The sequence below is a fragment of the Carassius carassius genome, chromosome 19, assembly GCF_963082965.1.
Source record: "Carassius carassius chromosome 19, fCarCar2.1, whole genome shotgun sequence".
NCBI classification, from domain to species: Eukaryota; Metazoa; Chordata; class Actinopteri; order Cypriniformes; family Cyprinidae; genus Carassius; species Carassius carassius.
In genome coordinates, this window is record NC_081773.1 from 1,484,501 (window position 1) to 1,500,596 (window position 16,096).

Here is a 16,096-nt window from a genome sequence, read left to right on the forward strand (position 1 = left end):
AGCCTCTGTATTTCTCAAGCAGGGTATGTGAACCCCACCACAATGGACCATATTAACCATGTCTGCTGTCTTTCAGAGCAATTTCTTCAACAACAAACTCTGAGCATTTAAACTAGTGCACTGAAGCCAAATAATATAGCAATAAACCAATTGAGTTACAGCGATTTAAAGGTACAACTTGTAAGATATTTGCAGTAAAATATCCAAAAACCACTAGGCTAGTGTTATATATTTTGTCCAGCTGATTACTAACAATATCTCTAATATTTTCAACTAATTGTACATCATGAGAAAATTCCCATTCTAAACAGTGACACGGGGCAGTGCAGTCGCCTGTCAATGACGTTAGTCCTTCTTCTTCTTAGTTTTATGGCAGATTGCAACCATGGCTTATCAGGTGCATACCACCACTTACTGTATCGGGGTATGTAGCATGGATATGAATATAATGACATTAGTTACCCTTTGTTACCGCCTTTACTGACGTAGAAACCACATGACAACAGTGTCGTGGACAACTGCGGAAATAGCTTCGCGACAAACTTCAACTAGAAAGAGATGCCGATCTCGCTTGTGTTTTACTCGACAGGTGAGTTGTTTTGATTCGTATCTTTACAGAAAATGTATGCTATTATAACGATCAATAAGATTAGTATTATGGGGCATACACGCCAAACGCGGGGCATCGCGCCTCTAGACCCGCGCGAGGACGCGTTTGATCCATAGTCTGATTGCGGCTTTGCATTGACTTTGTATGTAATCTACTCGCACAAATCGTTGAACTCGCGTTAAATCCATGATTTATGTTTCCGTCTGATTTGATGGCCGTCAGCGGTTGGGTAGAAGACAACAAATCCCATCATTCCACGCCTCTTCTTAGCGTCTTCAAACCATGCGATTGTTATTGTTTTGGTAGTGCGCCCTCTAGTGGCAGGTCCCACAACCTGTACCTTTAATCACAGGCATAAGTGTAATAATATCATTGTAATGTGTTGCCTCATGTCGTTTATGGTCCTCAGTAATATGATTTCATTAGTATGACATCAGTGTTCCATAAGCAACATAATTATTAATGATTGTTCTATAAACTAGATTTTGAGATGCTTATGCTTTATTTTATTTATTTATTTATTTTTTGGTGTTCTTAATTCTATTTGATGATTATTCATCACTGAAAGTAATAGCACAGTTTGAGATATTTATTCTGGCAAGTATTATGTACATTAGCCTCTCTGTTTGACATTCAAAGATATTTTTACAAATGATTGAACCTTGTGAAAAAGTCATACATTGTAGCATACATTTAAAAAATAATACTAAAAATTACAAAAAGTTATATATTTTAAGACTAACTTTTGTATTATAGTTTAGATTTTTATTAAATGCAATTAGTATTTTTTTTTCCACCAACTTAAGTAGGACTTAAGTAGATATTTGTATGCAATTTCAAAATTTGCTTCTGTTGTTTTTAAAAAAATATTTTATGGTAAACTAATCTATATAATGTAATTTCTATTCAAACATGTATATCATGTATTTATATATGTATTTATTAGGCGTGGACAAGTTAACATGTTATCGCATTAACTTAATGGCGACACTTATTTTATTATGTATTAATGCAGGGTTTTTTAATTATTATTATTAATATTATTATGAAAGTCCATTGCTCACTGGCTCTGAATACACACAGACAAACCATGGGTCACAGGAGAGCTGGGGTGTTGATCAGTACTGGCTTGGGATAGGTGCGCGCGTCTCAACCAATGAGAGCATTTGGGGAGGGCCTAAGACTGCAGCAGCACTCACATGAACACTCATGATAAAATTATTTAGACTTCGTCTCAACATTCACAAACCACTGTTCACTGTTATTTTGAGCAGAAAATTGTCTCGTCTATCAAGTGTTGTCCAACACCACACTCATGCTGGACTCATAGAGCATAACTGTTTTTTTCTATAACAAGCTATAAAATATTTTCTACAAAAATGTTAATGCCCTGGCAGTGGCAAATAGCATTGGTTTTATATTTAATTTGATTACATTACTATTGAAGTTGAGATTTCCAATAAATATTTTAAATGCTAAAGTACTGCTGTAAAAAAGCACCTTATTTGTTGTGTTTGCAAACAAAATGTCATTGCATTTCTGTTCATATAGCAGTACTTTTAAATGAAAAAATGGCACAATACACTACTTTTGGATTAATTGTTGAATTATGTGCATAACAATGTGATTCAGTTCAGAAAAATTGCTGCCCAGCACTAGTAATTATATGTTCACAATAATAAAGTTGCAATTAGTGCATTCAAAATATATTAACTTAATATTGGAAAATAACATAAAAAATACCATTTTACAGTATATTTTAAATTTATATCAGTTATTTTAAATGTGCTTTTTATTATGGTAGTCAACATCCAAATAAATGTAATTCTTATTAAAATAAATGTTAACAATTTAAAAAAAAAAAAAACATTATTCAAACATTATTTAAAACATACTTTAATATGAACATTTGATTTGATTTGCTTTTTTAGAATGAGTGCACTTTTATTCATGAATATATACTCTTTATGCACACTTATAAAGTGGCCTTATTTCATTAATAATAAAGCTGCAAGTACCGTTTAAATTTATTTATATATATATATATATATGTATATGCTTTTCAGATTTGAAGTACACCGCAAATACACATCCAGGGAGTTCTGTTCTGTAGTCACTGGGACACGATATAACACATTGTGAGTTTGCCGATTGACTACTTCTTGTGTTTGCAGAGAGTGCGTAAAGAAGAGGGAACACTCTCCAAATCTTCATCAGGGATGCACAGCGGAGGAGAGGAAGAGCCTGAGGACGAGTCCCACACTCCCCTCCCTCCACCAATGCAGATCATCAAAGACCCATCTGCTCAGGAAGAGAAGGTACACACACAACAGAGAGGGAGAAGTGTGAGTAGAGTCATGTCATAGGAGAGGTCTGGGGGGTTAATAATGTGGAGTGAGATTTATTAAATGAGTACTGGTTCACTCATCAAGAGTTCATAACTATCTCCACCTGCCTCCCTCATAGCACAAAGACCCCCCCCCCCACCCCACACACACACACACACACATACTGAGTGGCTTTACTAACACTGTTTTTCTTCCCTGTTGTCAATGTCGCCAGTAACTGCTGGGGAGGAGGCTCCTTGTCTCACATTCAACGAACCACAAGTCAACCCTATTGTTGCAATGAAGCTTAAATTATGCAGTTGTGAAACCTTTACTGTTGCACTCAACTCTGGCGCTTTCACACGCTGTGCCTTGAGATTGCAGTTGTAATGCGTTTACAACCCAATGCTGTTTGACAGGGTAAATCTCAAAAAGAACCTGACCTTATTTCCCTTTAAAATCAAAAGTAAAAAAGCAATTTAGAATGAAACTAAAGACCTACTCACCGAAACTCCAAGAGCTTACAGAACAGGAGGGATTGGTGAAAAGACCATTATGATTGCTTGCATTCTGACATTTATTATTATTATTCATGTAAACCAGATTATCTCTATCATTTTTGTTTGTTTTGTAATAACCTTTATTTTCATTTATTATTATTATTATTATTATTATTATTAGACTCTCTGTACAGTAACGTAGTAAGAAATCCAATTCTCACAAGTTGTTTTTCATGCTTAAATAAAAATGTATACTTATATTTATCAAGGATGAATTAAAAAGTGACAGTAAAAAAATAATAATAATGTATGATTTGCATTCCAAATAAATATGGCTCCTTCTGTTCTATTCTAAATATCTATTAATCAAAGAATCGTAAAAATGTGTCCGCAATAAATATTAAGCAGCACAACTCTTTTCAACACTGATGATAATCAGAAATGTTTCTTGAGTAGCAAATCAGCATATTAAAGGGATTTCTGAAGAATTATGTGACACTGAAGGGTGAAGAGATGATGCTGAAGAATTCAGCTTTACATCACCGTAATTAAATTTTAAAATATATACAGTATTAAAATAGAAAACAATTTCACAATAATCCTTCTACAGACTATTTCTGATCAAATGAATGCAGCCTTTGGAAACATAAGAGACTTCTTATATAGAGACAAATATTTATAGACCCCACAGTTTTGAACAGTAGTTTATACAACATATACTGTCGTAAAATATAAATATTATACATTAGATCTGTTTTACCCATTAAAAATAATCATAACAATGCGAAATTGGGTCAAAATGACTAATTGTCCTAAAAATAATTACAGTGTCACTTTGCACAATTTGTAAAGGTCTTAAAAGTAGGTTTCATTTTCTATATGGAGACTATAATTAGTTCTTTTTTATTTTGGGGGTGAAATGTTTGGTTTGTTCTTAGCATGGCCTTTGCTTCTCTTCTCCCCAAAGCAACGCTTGATAAACTGGGCTAACCCAGCATCTTGAGCACTTCCTGTTCTGATCTGCCTGTGTGTTCTTTCCTCCTCCTCCTCCTCCTCCTCACCTGCTGTCATATAGTCGTCTGTGCTGCTGGCTTCACGGCAGAGCTCGGCTGATGTCCCCAGTGCTGCTGAGCTTGTCAGTGCTATAGAAAAACTGGTCAAAACTAAAATGGTGAGTGTGCCACTGAGCCCGAGCAGGGAGGTTTGATAGATTAACCTCCTGCAGGCTTTCCTTGTTTCTTTTCTGTTTTCTCTTGCTCTGAGACAATCACTAACTCTTGCACTACTGAGATCTTCTGCACTAGTCTCACATGCACAGGTCTTTTGTTCTATGCAGCTGTATATTTTTGCTGTACTCTTTGCCTCATTTATAGGTGTAGACAAACCTGCTAGGATGCTGACATGCTAATCTGTGCTATCTAGCCTTGCCATTGTTTTCGTTTCATTGTCCATCAGCTTGCTCTATTCAAAGATTTAGTTTTCATTAAAGCTGCTATATGCATAAAATGTCTCTATTATCGGACAGTCTCTAAAACATGGGTCCTGAGAAAAAAAGTTCCCTTAAATTATTATTATTATTATTATTATTATTCTTATCTTGAAATTTTCTCTATTGGCTGGACATTTCAGCCACTGAGTAAAAACATTCTTCATACCAGACCTGTTTAACACAAACACAAAAAAGTGTGTAACTTTTAACTTTACTGATCTTTTTATATTTCATTTGATCTTTGACCTTTACCTGAGAATATTTTTTTTAGAGTGCTGTGTTGTTTACCAATAAATTATATTAAAGCATTTAAGAAATTCTCATGCAGAACAGTTCAGTTCTTTAGAATAATGGAATATAATGGAATAGAATAATGAAATAATAGTAGCAGTTATTGCTTATGAATTCCCTTTTTGATCTTAATTATTTATTAGGTTTATAATATAATATAATATAATATAATATAATATAATATAATATAATATAATATAATATAATATAATATAATATAATATAATATAATATAATATAATATAACAGCACCTCTGGAGCCTCCTTTTAGAGGTATTCATATAGAGAGAAAAAAAAAATTATAATCTGAATTTCTAGTATAATGACAATGGAATGCCTTCAGCGTGACCGATGTCTGAAGCATACATCTAAACACGACAATGATAAGGTGAGCACTAAGTACCAGCAAGTCAGAGGGGCTGACCCCTAGGATGTTTTGATGGCTGTTAGTGATATAACCCCGCACAGCCAAAGTGCACTAAAGAGCTTACCTGTAAGGGCTGGCTTGTATAAAGCCCGAGCCAAGGCTTGGAATCATAAATAAAAAGGATTCCTTTAAGGGGATATGGCCAAGTACCAGGGCTGAAATAACCCATATCCTGGCCCGTCACACAGGGACTACCTCCTGCTCCGAGAATCATAACATACCTAGGGGACTTAGTAGCAACTTTCTGTAAACAAAAGTGTGTACACGGAGAGTGGGGCCCAAGGTAAATAGTTTGGCCAGAGCCAAAAGGGGACAAGGTCAGCATCGCACCACCCTTACCCAAAAGGGTTTTTAAAAAGGTGCACAAAGGCTAGCGTATACTACCAGGTGAGTACTACCAGGCTCAACCATCAAAGCAGCCAAGCAGGGAGGCAAAAAGAGTCCACTAACCAGACAAGGCTGCTCACAGGAGCACCGTAGAGTGGAGGACTCAACTAGAGGAGAACTCAGATGCTCCGTGTAAAGCAGCATGCTCAAAGATGAACCCCAAGCATAAGGGGAACAATGTTAGGCTAATCCCCAAGAGTAGATTAACAGAGCAGCAGAAAGGGCCTAACGACCTGCCAACTAGCAAACTACTCACCAAAACTCCAAGAGCTTACAGAACAGGAGGGATTGGTGAACAAGTCATCATCCAGATATGGCTAGTTCAAAGAGCCCTGAAGAGCATAGGCCTCAACCACAACTGCTTCAGGGAACTCCAGAGAGTGGAGACTAGAACAATAGAGGGGGCAATATGAGATATGAGAGACTAGCACCATCAGAAAAGGGGTTGTACAAACCCCCAGGAGCAAGATTCTTGACTCTCCACAGAGAGGAGAAACAGACATCCCATTCAGATTGTAATGACCCACCCACAGAGAGGGGAGCACCATGCTCAGAACTCAAATAGAGCTCCAATAGGGGGAGCTGCAGATTCCCACCACAGAAAATATTGACCAAGGATGTCACAAAAAAAAGGCTTCACCACTTGGTGTGATCATCAAAGGAATAATGGGACCAGTGTTCTCTGCCCTCAGGCTCAACCAAAAACCCTAGCTCAGGTCTAATGAGACTGAGCAACAAAGGGAGCACATCAGGAGACAGCGCCTCCAGAATAAGCTCAAGAGGTTGCAGCATTTATACTGGGGACATGATTGACCAAGAAAGCTTCTCGGGGAAGCCTAACAACTCAGAGTCAGAGTCCAGCCAGCACAGGGTTTTCAAGCCGTCAGGATCCTACCAGTCAACATAAGTGATGCATCCTCAGCGAGGCTCACTGAAAGAGGAAAAGAAAAGCTTACATCTAGGAACGAAGCCGTAATACATACATGTTAGAAAAAATAATCTGAGCAGAGACTGAGATGTTGCAACAATGCAAGACAGGAGGCACTGCAAAAAAAAAAAAAGCTAGTCAGATCATTTACAGCTAGCAATAACAAATGAAGACATGGATCATACTCACCCACCATGGCTCCTGCGCCTGTCTCTCCCGGACCTTCAGTAGGTAGTTGAGACACAGCTATGAGACACAGAAGCTAACCGGAACATCAATGGGCCAGCCGGAGACTGCAATGCCAGAGGTTCTTAACCCCTATTAGGCCAGGAAAGAGTTAACAGGGAATTGGGAGAGAAAGATGAGAATGGAAGGTCTATCCTAGTCTGTACAAGAGTGTTGGGAATGCCTAGTCTGCATTACCTCCCTAAGGGTCTTGCCTCTGACCCTTCTACTCGCGCCACCTTCTACACCTGCCCGTCTTCTGAACCTGTCTCTGATCCTTAGACCAAGAAAGGCTGGACCCCTTTGTTAGGGCTGAGACCTGGGCCTTAGTTGAATGAAGGACTTGAAAGCAGCTGAGCGGGTCAGCAGGTTGGCCTGGTAGGCTTGCAAAATTGCCATGGTATGCAACGAAGCCACAGCCTAACCTGCTGCTGCGTAAGCTTGCCATTCAGACAAAATGTCATTTGAAGGGGTCTGAATGGCAAGGAGGGAGCCCTAAGAGAAGATGTTTCTCCCATAGCAGGCTAGCATCTCTTCAATGGGTAACCTATGATATCCGCTTTTGCGCATCCCTTCGACATTGGCATAACTAGTCTGCTGAAATCTGTGGATGAGTGAAGAGAATGGATTTTTACAAGTCTTCTTGATCTCCACATGAAGATCAGGAAGAAATGGAAGGCTCACCTGAGCTGGAGGGTCATGTTCAGAAAGATATCGCTCATCGAGCTGACCACGAGGTGCCACCTCTCAAGTCCGCTTCCACTGCAAATCAAGCATTGCCATGGTGCATTCCATAACCTCAAGCAGCTCCTCATACGCAGGGCAGGAGGTTTGAGAGGACTCAGTCTCAACTTCCTCATGACGTCAGAGAAAAAGCGTAATCTTCCAACAGCTCACTTTTGTCCACAACCATCTATAATTAATTGGCCAATTCCACCTGAGAACCCCATGAGCTCAGTTTCCTTCGTGCCTCAGTGGCGGCAGGTCCTGAGCCCTGAGGAACCATGGCTGTCCCTCTTGCCTCGAAAAGAGGGCCAAACGATAGTGCAGCTTTCTCGTGGGAAAAAGCTCCTTATGAAGGTATGCCACCCCCTCAAGCATGTCATGCATGTGCTCTTCGCCAAACAAACAACGTAAAAATTGTGTGTGTCATCGGTTGTCAAATAATGCAAAATAACACACTTCTTAAACGCCTTGCTAGTGCTAGTACTTTCCATATTAGTAACAAACAGAACAGCTTTCTTACCAGCATGCAGTTCAAACAAACAGTCCCTGAAGACGAAGAAGTGGATGGTGTGTTCTCCTGGCACGCTTTTATACTGGTCATGCCAGTAATGACGTCATAAGCTTTCACCGACCAATATCATTGTCATGTATAGATGTATGTTTCATACACCAGTCACACTAAAGGCATTGCCCGTAGTGACCTCTAGAGCATGCAGTTCGAAACTCCCTCGGAAGAGAACCATGTGGGTTTTTGGAGATCACATATAAGTCTAATGTAGTCTATCCCTGTGTAAAAATTCGCATTTCTAACCTAAATAGTGTTCAGGATCTATTGGTGTACTAATCTTGATTGCTATTTATGGCAGAAGGCATGCGAATGTTGATGGAAGCTATTTCAGTGTTTCCCAACTCATCTATTATATATATTTAAGATATATTTATTAGAACATGAATCATAAAGAAAGCTGTCTCTATTTACTTTAAGTACACAAGCATGTGCATTCATGCATTGTGTTCATCCTTAGCTGTCATATATTGCAGGCCTTTTGTGGTAAAGTAATAAAATCCTCCCAAACTTGCTGGTTATTATGGCTTACTCTGTGGCCCAGAGTGACGCTTTTCTCCCCTTTGAATCTTCTGAGCAGTTCTGATGGTGTTTACTGTAGTTTAGGGCCATGTTGCATATAAACCATTAAATTGCTGTGTTTGTTCTCCCAGATCAGACCTGGCTCTTCCAAATAATGACTGTTTGTCTCATCTCTGTTGCTCTAGACTCTGGAGCCAGGCTCATACCCAGGATTCAGTTCAGTGAACCCAGCAGAGCAGAGCCCAGCACCACCCAGAAACCCTGAACTGGAGCAGAAAGCCAAAGCACTGCGTGGACGAATGTAAGACACACACTCTTGTGACTTGGTCTGGGAGTAAATTCTACAAACATTACAGTCTGATTTCAGGTCACAGTGACCAAAGCAAAGGTTGTTTGTTTGTGCTGCAAATGCAGTGTAAGGCCAACTGCTTTATTAATTTCTTATTCATAAATTATATTTGTATAGTTCGGCTCCCAGGTACGTTATCCTAATATATAATGTATATGTGTTGGCACACAAATTGTACATGCATTTCCCGGTTGCATTATTTATTTATTTTGGTAAATATTTACGTTTCATTTATTTTATATTTTTAAATGCAAAAAAAAATCCATATTATATTAAAAATGTATAAATGAAAGGTTATTTATTTATTTAGTGGGAACTGGTGGGGAAAACATACTGGTTATTTGTTAACTAGACTTTTACCTTATTTAAATTTTTACATACACTGCTGAAAAAAAATATTCGGAAAAAAAATTATATACAGTGTATATATAATTTTTCTTTTTAAATATATATATATATATATATTATTATTTGTTTTTTTGTTTTGTTTTTTTTTTACTTAATTTTTTTTAATGAAGCTGTATTCCAAGCCATTTCAGAGTGAGCACATACATGCTGAGATATTGTCAAAAGATTGAGAAATATCTTTCAGATTGAGAATTTTTCTTTCACTTTGCCCTTAAAGGGAAGTGTGATGTTGCTAAACCTGATACATTTTTTTATTGATTAGTCCTTTCGTGCCTGTTCAAAAGTCTTTAATAAAAATATGTTTGTTTTATTGTAGGTTTGTTGTGAATGAATTAGTCCAGACAGAAAAAGACTACGTGAAAGATTTGGGTATCGTGGTTGAGGTGAGAATAGCTGACATCCTGACAGTATAACATCACTGACCTATCAGTAAGCCACTCCCCTCGAACGCAGATGAGCCAATGGCAGTTGAGTATCCGTTGCACAGAGAACGAAACTCTGACATCTTTAGGTTTTAGCACCATAGAGAAACACTGGAAGATCTGAAGGTGTTTATGATACAAAAATGAAAAAAATGATGTGTATTTTTATATACAGTATCCTCTATGGCTTATTTCCGCTTGAATGCTGCCCCTTTGTGTCCAAAATGTATCAAAAACATATAGGGGCAAGGGGGCGGGGCTTACTGATAGATCAATTCTGTGACTATATGCATATTTTGACTAGCATGAAAATGCTGTTTTAAAATACTCTACTATTGCTATCCTTCTTCATTTGTCTTTTGTCTTAAGGTCAAAGCCATTTGCATCTTTTTCATTTGGCATCATCGGCTGTGTAATTACTTATTTGCATTTGCATTGCATCACTGTTTGCTCAGGGTGAATGTGCTCTCATCCTAGTTCATTTATCATTTACAGCTGATGTGGTCAGACGTGAAACACTGTCGCCTTTATGAACTTGTGTGTATATTTGTTATAAGTGGTGACTCATTTATATGAAATCTTTTTTGTTTTTTTGTTTTCTTAAGGAGTTTATGAAGATAATAGAGGAGAAAGGAGTTCCTGATGATATGAAAGGAAAAGATAAGATCGTCTTTGGAAACATCCACCAAATCTATGACTGGCACAAAGAGTAAGCACCTCAGATTCTCTCAGCTCCTCTTATTTAAAATTTACCAACATGAAACTAATTGAATCTGAATCTGAAGTTTTTTTGTTGGTGAGCTGGAGAAATGTCTTGAAGATCATGAAAAACTGCCTGGGCTGTTCAGTAAACATGTGAGTATGTGACCGACATCAGGTCTGAAGCGTTATCTGTGTAAAGGCATTACTCGTCAAATATTTCATTTTTATGTTTTCAGGAGAGAAGACTGCACATGTATGTGGTTTACTGCCAGAACAAACCCAAATCTGAATTCATTGTTGCAGAATACGATTCATACTTCGAGGTAAGAGACAATTTATATTACTGCAATAGAGTGCTGCAGATGAGGGATTTTTGCAGATGAGGGATTTTTTTTTTCTGTTTTTTTGTTAATAGAATTTTTTTCATTGGCTTTTAGATAATTGCAGTAAATAAGCTCTGTGGACAAAAAAAGTGTCTCAAGAGGATTAGGCTGTCAAAAAAAAAAAATTAAATTTCAAACATTCATCGAATTTAAACGTGCAGTATGGAATTTTTGGCCACCAGGGGTCACTCAATCAAAATAATAACATGAGATGTACTTTGATGACGTCGGGAAAGAGCGTAGGCTCATGGGAGTTGTTGTTCATTGGAACACGCGCTCTGTCGCTCCCCACATTCCTCACTCATTTTAACTGAGGCCGGCGACACACTGGATGCGTGGCACAAGCGTCTCAGCTGCGTGGCGTGTCAGTTTGATTCGGCTCCCATGTTAATAGGTTAGAGCTTGCAGACTGCCTGTGTGAGACGCGTGTCTCAGGCCCGGCTCGAGCCGCGCAGAAAACGTGTGCATGCTAGAAATAGAACCGACGCCTATTTTTCACGCGACACGCACGCGTGTTGGAAGCGTTTCCAGGCAAAATATAATAGGAAAATATGTTTATATGTAATTTTGTACACAAATACATATTAATTCATGACATTTTGATGTTTGAAAGTCTATAGGTTGACAAAAATTCAGATACAAATGTAATTTAAAAAATAAATAAATAATTATCGATTTTCAAATATTGGACCTGTCAAACATAGTCTATTTTGCCGTCAATGCTGTTGACGGTGTCCTTTATCAGTAGGCTTTATATTTATGTTCAACATGAAGTATAGATATTGTTGTCGTGAAGACAAGAGCCTGGTCTGTCAGCGGTCTCCCTTCACCTACAGCAGCAGCAGCAGCAGCCTAGTTTTTTGACAATCACGTCTTTTCGAACGGAGAGATATATGAATTATCAGACCCCTATCAAATCAATATTCCATCTAGCTAGTAGTAATATATGTTAAAAAAAACACAGTTGCCTTTCGTTAATAATTATAATTAGGCTATGTTTATACTATGATATCGAACAAGATAGTGAACTGCATTTGAAGCTACTTTATCCAGCTAGATATAGAACACATGTAGATTTACATTATACTCTACATGAGAGCTAGTCCATCTGCGTTTTACACAAGACATCATCGTTTCACAAAATATACGGATAGATATAGTTAGCTGAATGGATGCATACCTGTTTATTAGAATGCAAACATCTCTCTGTAGTTTCAGCTTGTCACGAAGCTCTCTCTATCTTGGAAATGCAACTCCAATATTTACCCGTGTCTTGTTTCTTCTTCGTCCCAAAACCTTCTCAGGTCATTTATTTCACCCGTATGTTTGCGCTTCACAGAACGTGCAGGCAAAGCATAAGCATGATCAATAACTAAGTTAGTGATTGAGTTGTCTTGATCGAGTTGTCTCGATCAAGGCTAGCTACTACTTTTTCTTCTTCGTCTCGTCTTTGCTTCTGTTCACCTTTGTATTTGGCGGTTCCGCAGGAAGTTAGATAAACTAGGGGGGTCAAAGTTTATATGACGCCATAGACGTGCGACAAAACGGAAATAAAGAAACGTGCCGTGTCTTCTAATTAAACTATAATTTTCTCCGGATTTGAAAGTTCGTGGAAACTGTCGGGATAATGTAAGTACACAACAAAAAAATATATATAACATAGATATAGTGATATCTGCTATTTTTAAAGCAGAAAAATTACATATTGCGCCTTTAAAGTAAGAATCCACATTAAAATGCAAAAAATTCTAATTTAGTTTTTCAGCTATTTTGACAGCCCTAAAGAGTATAATCTTCACGAATGAACACAACTTTAGTGAAAATTGTAGCCTAAATACAATCAGCAAAAGTAAAAGCCAATCTTATATGTGACCCTGGACAACAAAACGAGTCATTGGGGTACATTTTTCAAGATTGAGATTTATACATCATCTGGAAGCTGAATAAATAATCTTTCCATTTATGTATGGTTTGTTAGGACAATATTTGGCCGATATACAACTATTTGAAAATCTGGAAACTGAGGTTGCAAAAAAAATATATATATATATATATATTAAGCCACTTGTTTGTGACAAGTAACATTAACTCTGGGACAATGTAATCAGGATTTAATGGGAGTTGGGACTCTATAAAATCACTCTAAAATGTTTAAAAGTGTAAAATCGTGTGTCTGTTTTGGTTCAAAGGAGATTCAAAAAGACGTCAGCTCAAGACTGAGCATCAGTGATTTTCTCATTAAACCCATTCAGAGAATTACTAAATACCAACTGTTACTAAAGGTACAGTAAAAAGGTTGTTGATGCTAATAATGTTTTATTAATGTGTATAATTTCTAATATAATTAATTTGTTAATATTTTTATCGCTTAAGGACTTTCTGAAGTACAGCGCAAAGGCAGGGTTGGATTGTCAGGATATAGAGGTAACAATGAAGCTGAAGTACATGCCTTAAATAATAAAAGAATGGTCAGTCATGAACTGAGGATAATATATTTTAGGTTCTTGTTGAAGCAGCTTGTAATACAGGTTTCTGTTTGCTTTCTCTGTCACAGAAAGCAGTAGACCTGATGTCCCAGGTGCCCAAGCTGTGCAATGACATGATGAACCTGGGAAGACTGCAGGGATTTGAGGTACACTGAAAACTTTTACAAAAGTTTAATCCTATACTTAAATGTAACATTTAAACGTGAATCAAGAGTTCTCCACAATTGGAGGATTTAATGTTTGAGACTCTGTCAGACTGATGTGTTTGTGTGCTTCAGGGGAAGTTGACGAGTCAGGGAAAGCTCTTGCAGCAGGAGACGTTTTTTGTGACGGAGCAGGACTCTGGCGTTCTGTCCCGCAGTAAGGAGCGCAGGGTCTTCCTGTTTGAACAGATCATCATCTTCAGCGAGCTCTTACGCAAAGGCTCGTCCACGCCAGGATACCAGTTTAAAAAGAGCATCAAGGTAACCACACCATTCTTAGTCGTTTGCTCTTGTCACCAAAGTGTTATTATTTTATGCATACCGATTTTTTAACCCACATATCAACACACACACATGTGCCAGTGCCTTGACGATCTTTTGCACTAATAAGTTTGTCCACATGGTAGCAACACTACCTAGTGAGAACAGAAATTAAACTTCAGTTGTGCTTCACTCTAAATGCCACCTACTGGTGATGCCTATAAATTCAATGAAAACACAGCCCAAACATGCCTGACAACACCTTTTACAAAATATTGCAAATGTTCCTTTTAAAGTGTAATCTATTAAAATATAATGAACATCATCTTATACCATTAGACATGAAGTGTCTGCATCATACCTCTAATTTTATTACATTGTAAGTATTTTTTTTTGTTTTTTTTTAAAGCTTGGAAATTCAAGCCAATATGAGACTATTAACTGCAACTCTTCCTTTTTGTTCTACAAATGTGTCTTTAAAAATATCTTCATATGTATAAAACTGATCAGAGATGAGGTAAAAACCATGTAGACGCTAGTTTATGGGTTTACCGAGATCGCCCCCTAGCAGCGAAACGTTGAAAGCAGGTGTGATAATGACTTGTGTGTGTGCAGGTGAGCTTCCTCGGCCTGGAAGAGCATGTGGAAAATGATCCGTGTAAGTTTGTGCTGTCGTGTCGTGGGTCAGCCGAACGGTTCACCCTGCAAGCTGCAAACACTGACATCAAACAGGTCTGGGTACAGCATATCACCAAGCTACTAGACCTGCAGAGTAACTTCTTGTCAGGTAAGACGTCACATCGAAATGAATATAACAAACTCTCCTGAGCTGTTGAAAGCATTGGTGCATCTGTCTACAGCTCTGCAGTCTCCCATCGAGTATCAGAAGGAGCGCAGCGGCTCTCAGTCTCTGACCCGAAACTCCTCCAGCAGCGGGCGAACGGGGCAGTCCAACAGCCGGCCCAGCTCCACTGTGTCCCTCGGGGCAGAGAAACCATCTCTGTCTGGACGGAGCTCCACTCCCATAAAACTAACTACCTCAAGCAGTGGTCCATGCCACGACAGATACCACAGGGTGAGGACACAGCACCTCTGCTAACATTAGAGTTTATGGTGGCGCCATAGAAATCCCCACTTGAATTATGTTGTTTTCCTCTGGGTTGTGTCTGTACAAAAATTGTTGTTGCTTCCAAGTGGTGTCTAAAATATAAAAATCACAATGAAATGGAATAGTGAGAAATCTTTTCTCATGTATTTTGGCACACATACTAACTATGTGTACATACTAACCCTGAGCCTACTCCTAAACCTAACCTTGACCCACGTAGGGGTTACCCTATCTTAGGTAAGTGCAGTGTACTGCAAGTGCACATTCTGTAAAGTATAACTGATATCCTTTGAAAAGGTGCTAATGAGCTCCTGACTACTGAAGTTTAAGGTTTGGTTGACGTATTTTGTTTGTATGTGTGTGTGTTTCCTACAGCAGTTTGACGGTGCGGGCTGTAACGGTACGTCGTCCTCCCTGATGGTGACTCAGGACTATAATGCACTGAAAGAGAACGAGATCTGCGTCATGCAGGGTGAGACGGTGCAGATTCTGGCAACTAACCAGCAGAACATGTACCTGGTGTACCGACCCGCTAACAGCCAGTCGCCGGCCGCGGAGGGCTGGGTCCCGGGACACATCCTGGGCCCCCTCGCTAAACCCCTCATAGACACTACTGCAGACTCAAACATCAAGTAAGTGTCAATCAGCACTAACTGGAGCTCTGGTTGGATTGTTTAAGACTGCACGCCCGTTTTTGAACACCCCCACCCCATTCTGTTGGAACTAACCCGGATGATTTGGACCCTTTTGCACGGGAAGTTTTGATTTTCTTCTTGA

The 16,096-nt window shown here is 38.5% G+C and overlaps 1 protein-coding gene across 2 annotated transcripts in view; it reads left to right on the forward strand.

The window, feature by feature from the left end:
* LOC132094846 (kalirin-like) overlaps positions 1 to 16,096 on the forward strand; it is a 214,968-nt gene that overhangs the window by 179,316 nt on the left and 19,556 nt on the right. The window contains exons 36-49 of one of the 2 annotated variants that reach the window (XM_059499476.1): positions 2,785 to 2,928; positions 4,513 to 4,608; positions 9,183 to 9,298; positions 10,071 to 10,137; positions 10,782 to 10,885; positions 10,962 to 11,031; positions 11,115 to 11,201; positions 13,451 to 13,543; positions 13,635 to 13,685; positions 13,816 to 13,893; positions 14,026 to 14,211; positions 14,827 to 14,998; positions 15,072 to 15,286; positions 15,695 to 15,951. In XM_059499476.1, coding sequence (XP_059355459.1) covers positions 2,785 to 2,928; positions 4,513 to 4,608; positions 9,183 to 9,298; positions 10,071 to 10,137; positions 10,782 to 10,885; positions 10,962 to 11,031; positions 11,115 to 11,201; positions 13,451 to 13,543; positions 13,635 to 13,685; positions 13,816 to 13,893; positions 14,026 to 14,211; positions 14,827 to 14,998; positions 15,072 to 15,286; positions 15,695 to 15,951 — 1,736 coding nt within the window. The remainder of the gene's footprint in view (positions 1 to 2,784; positions 2,929 to 4,512; positions 4,609 to 9,182; positions 9,299 to 10,070; positions 10,138 to 10,781; positions 10,886 to 10,961; positions 11,032 to 11,114; positions 11,202 to 13,450; positions 13,544 to 13,634; positions 13,686 to 13,815; positions 13,894 to 14,025; positions 14,212 to 14,826; positions 14,999 to 15,071; positions 15,287 to 15,694; positions 15,952 to 16,096) is intronic. The other variant, XM_059499477.1, reaches the window with a different exon arrangement.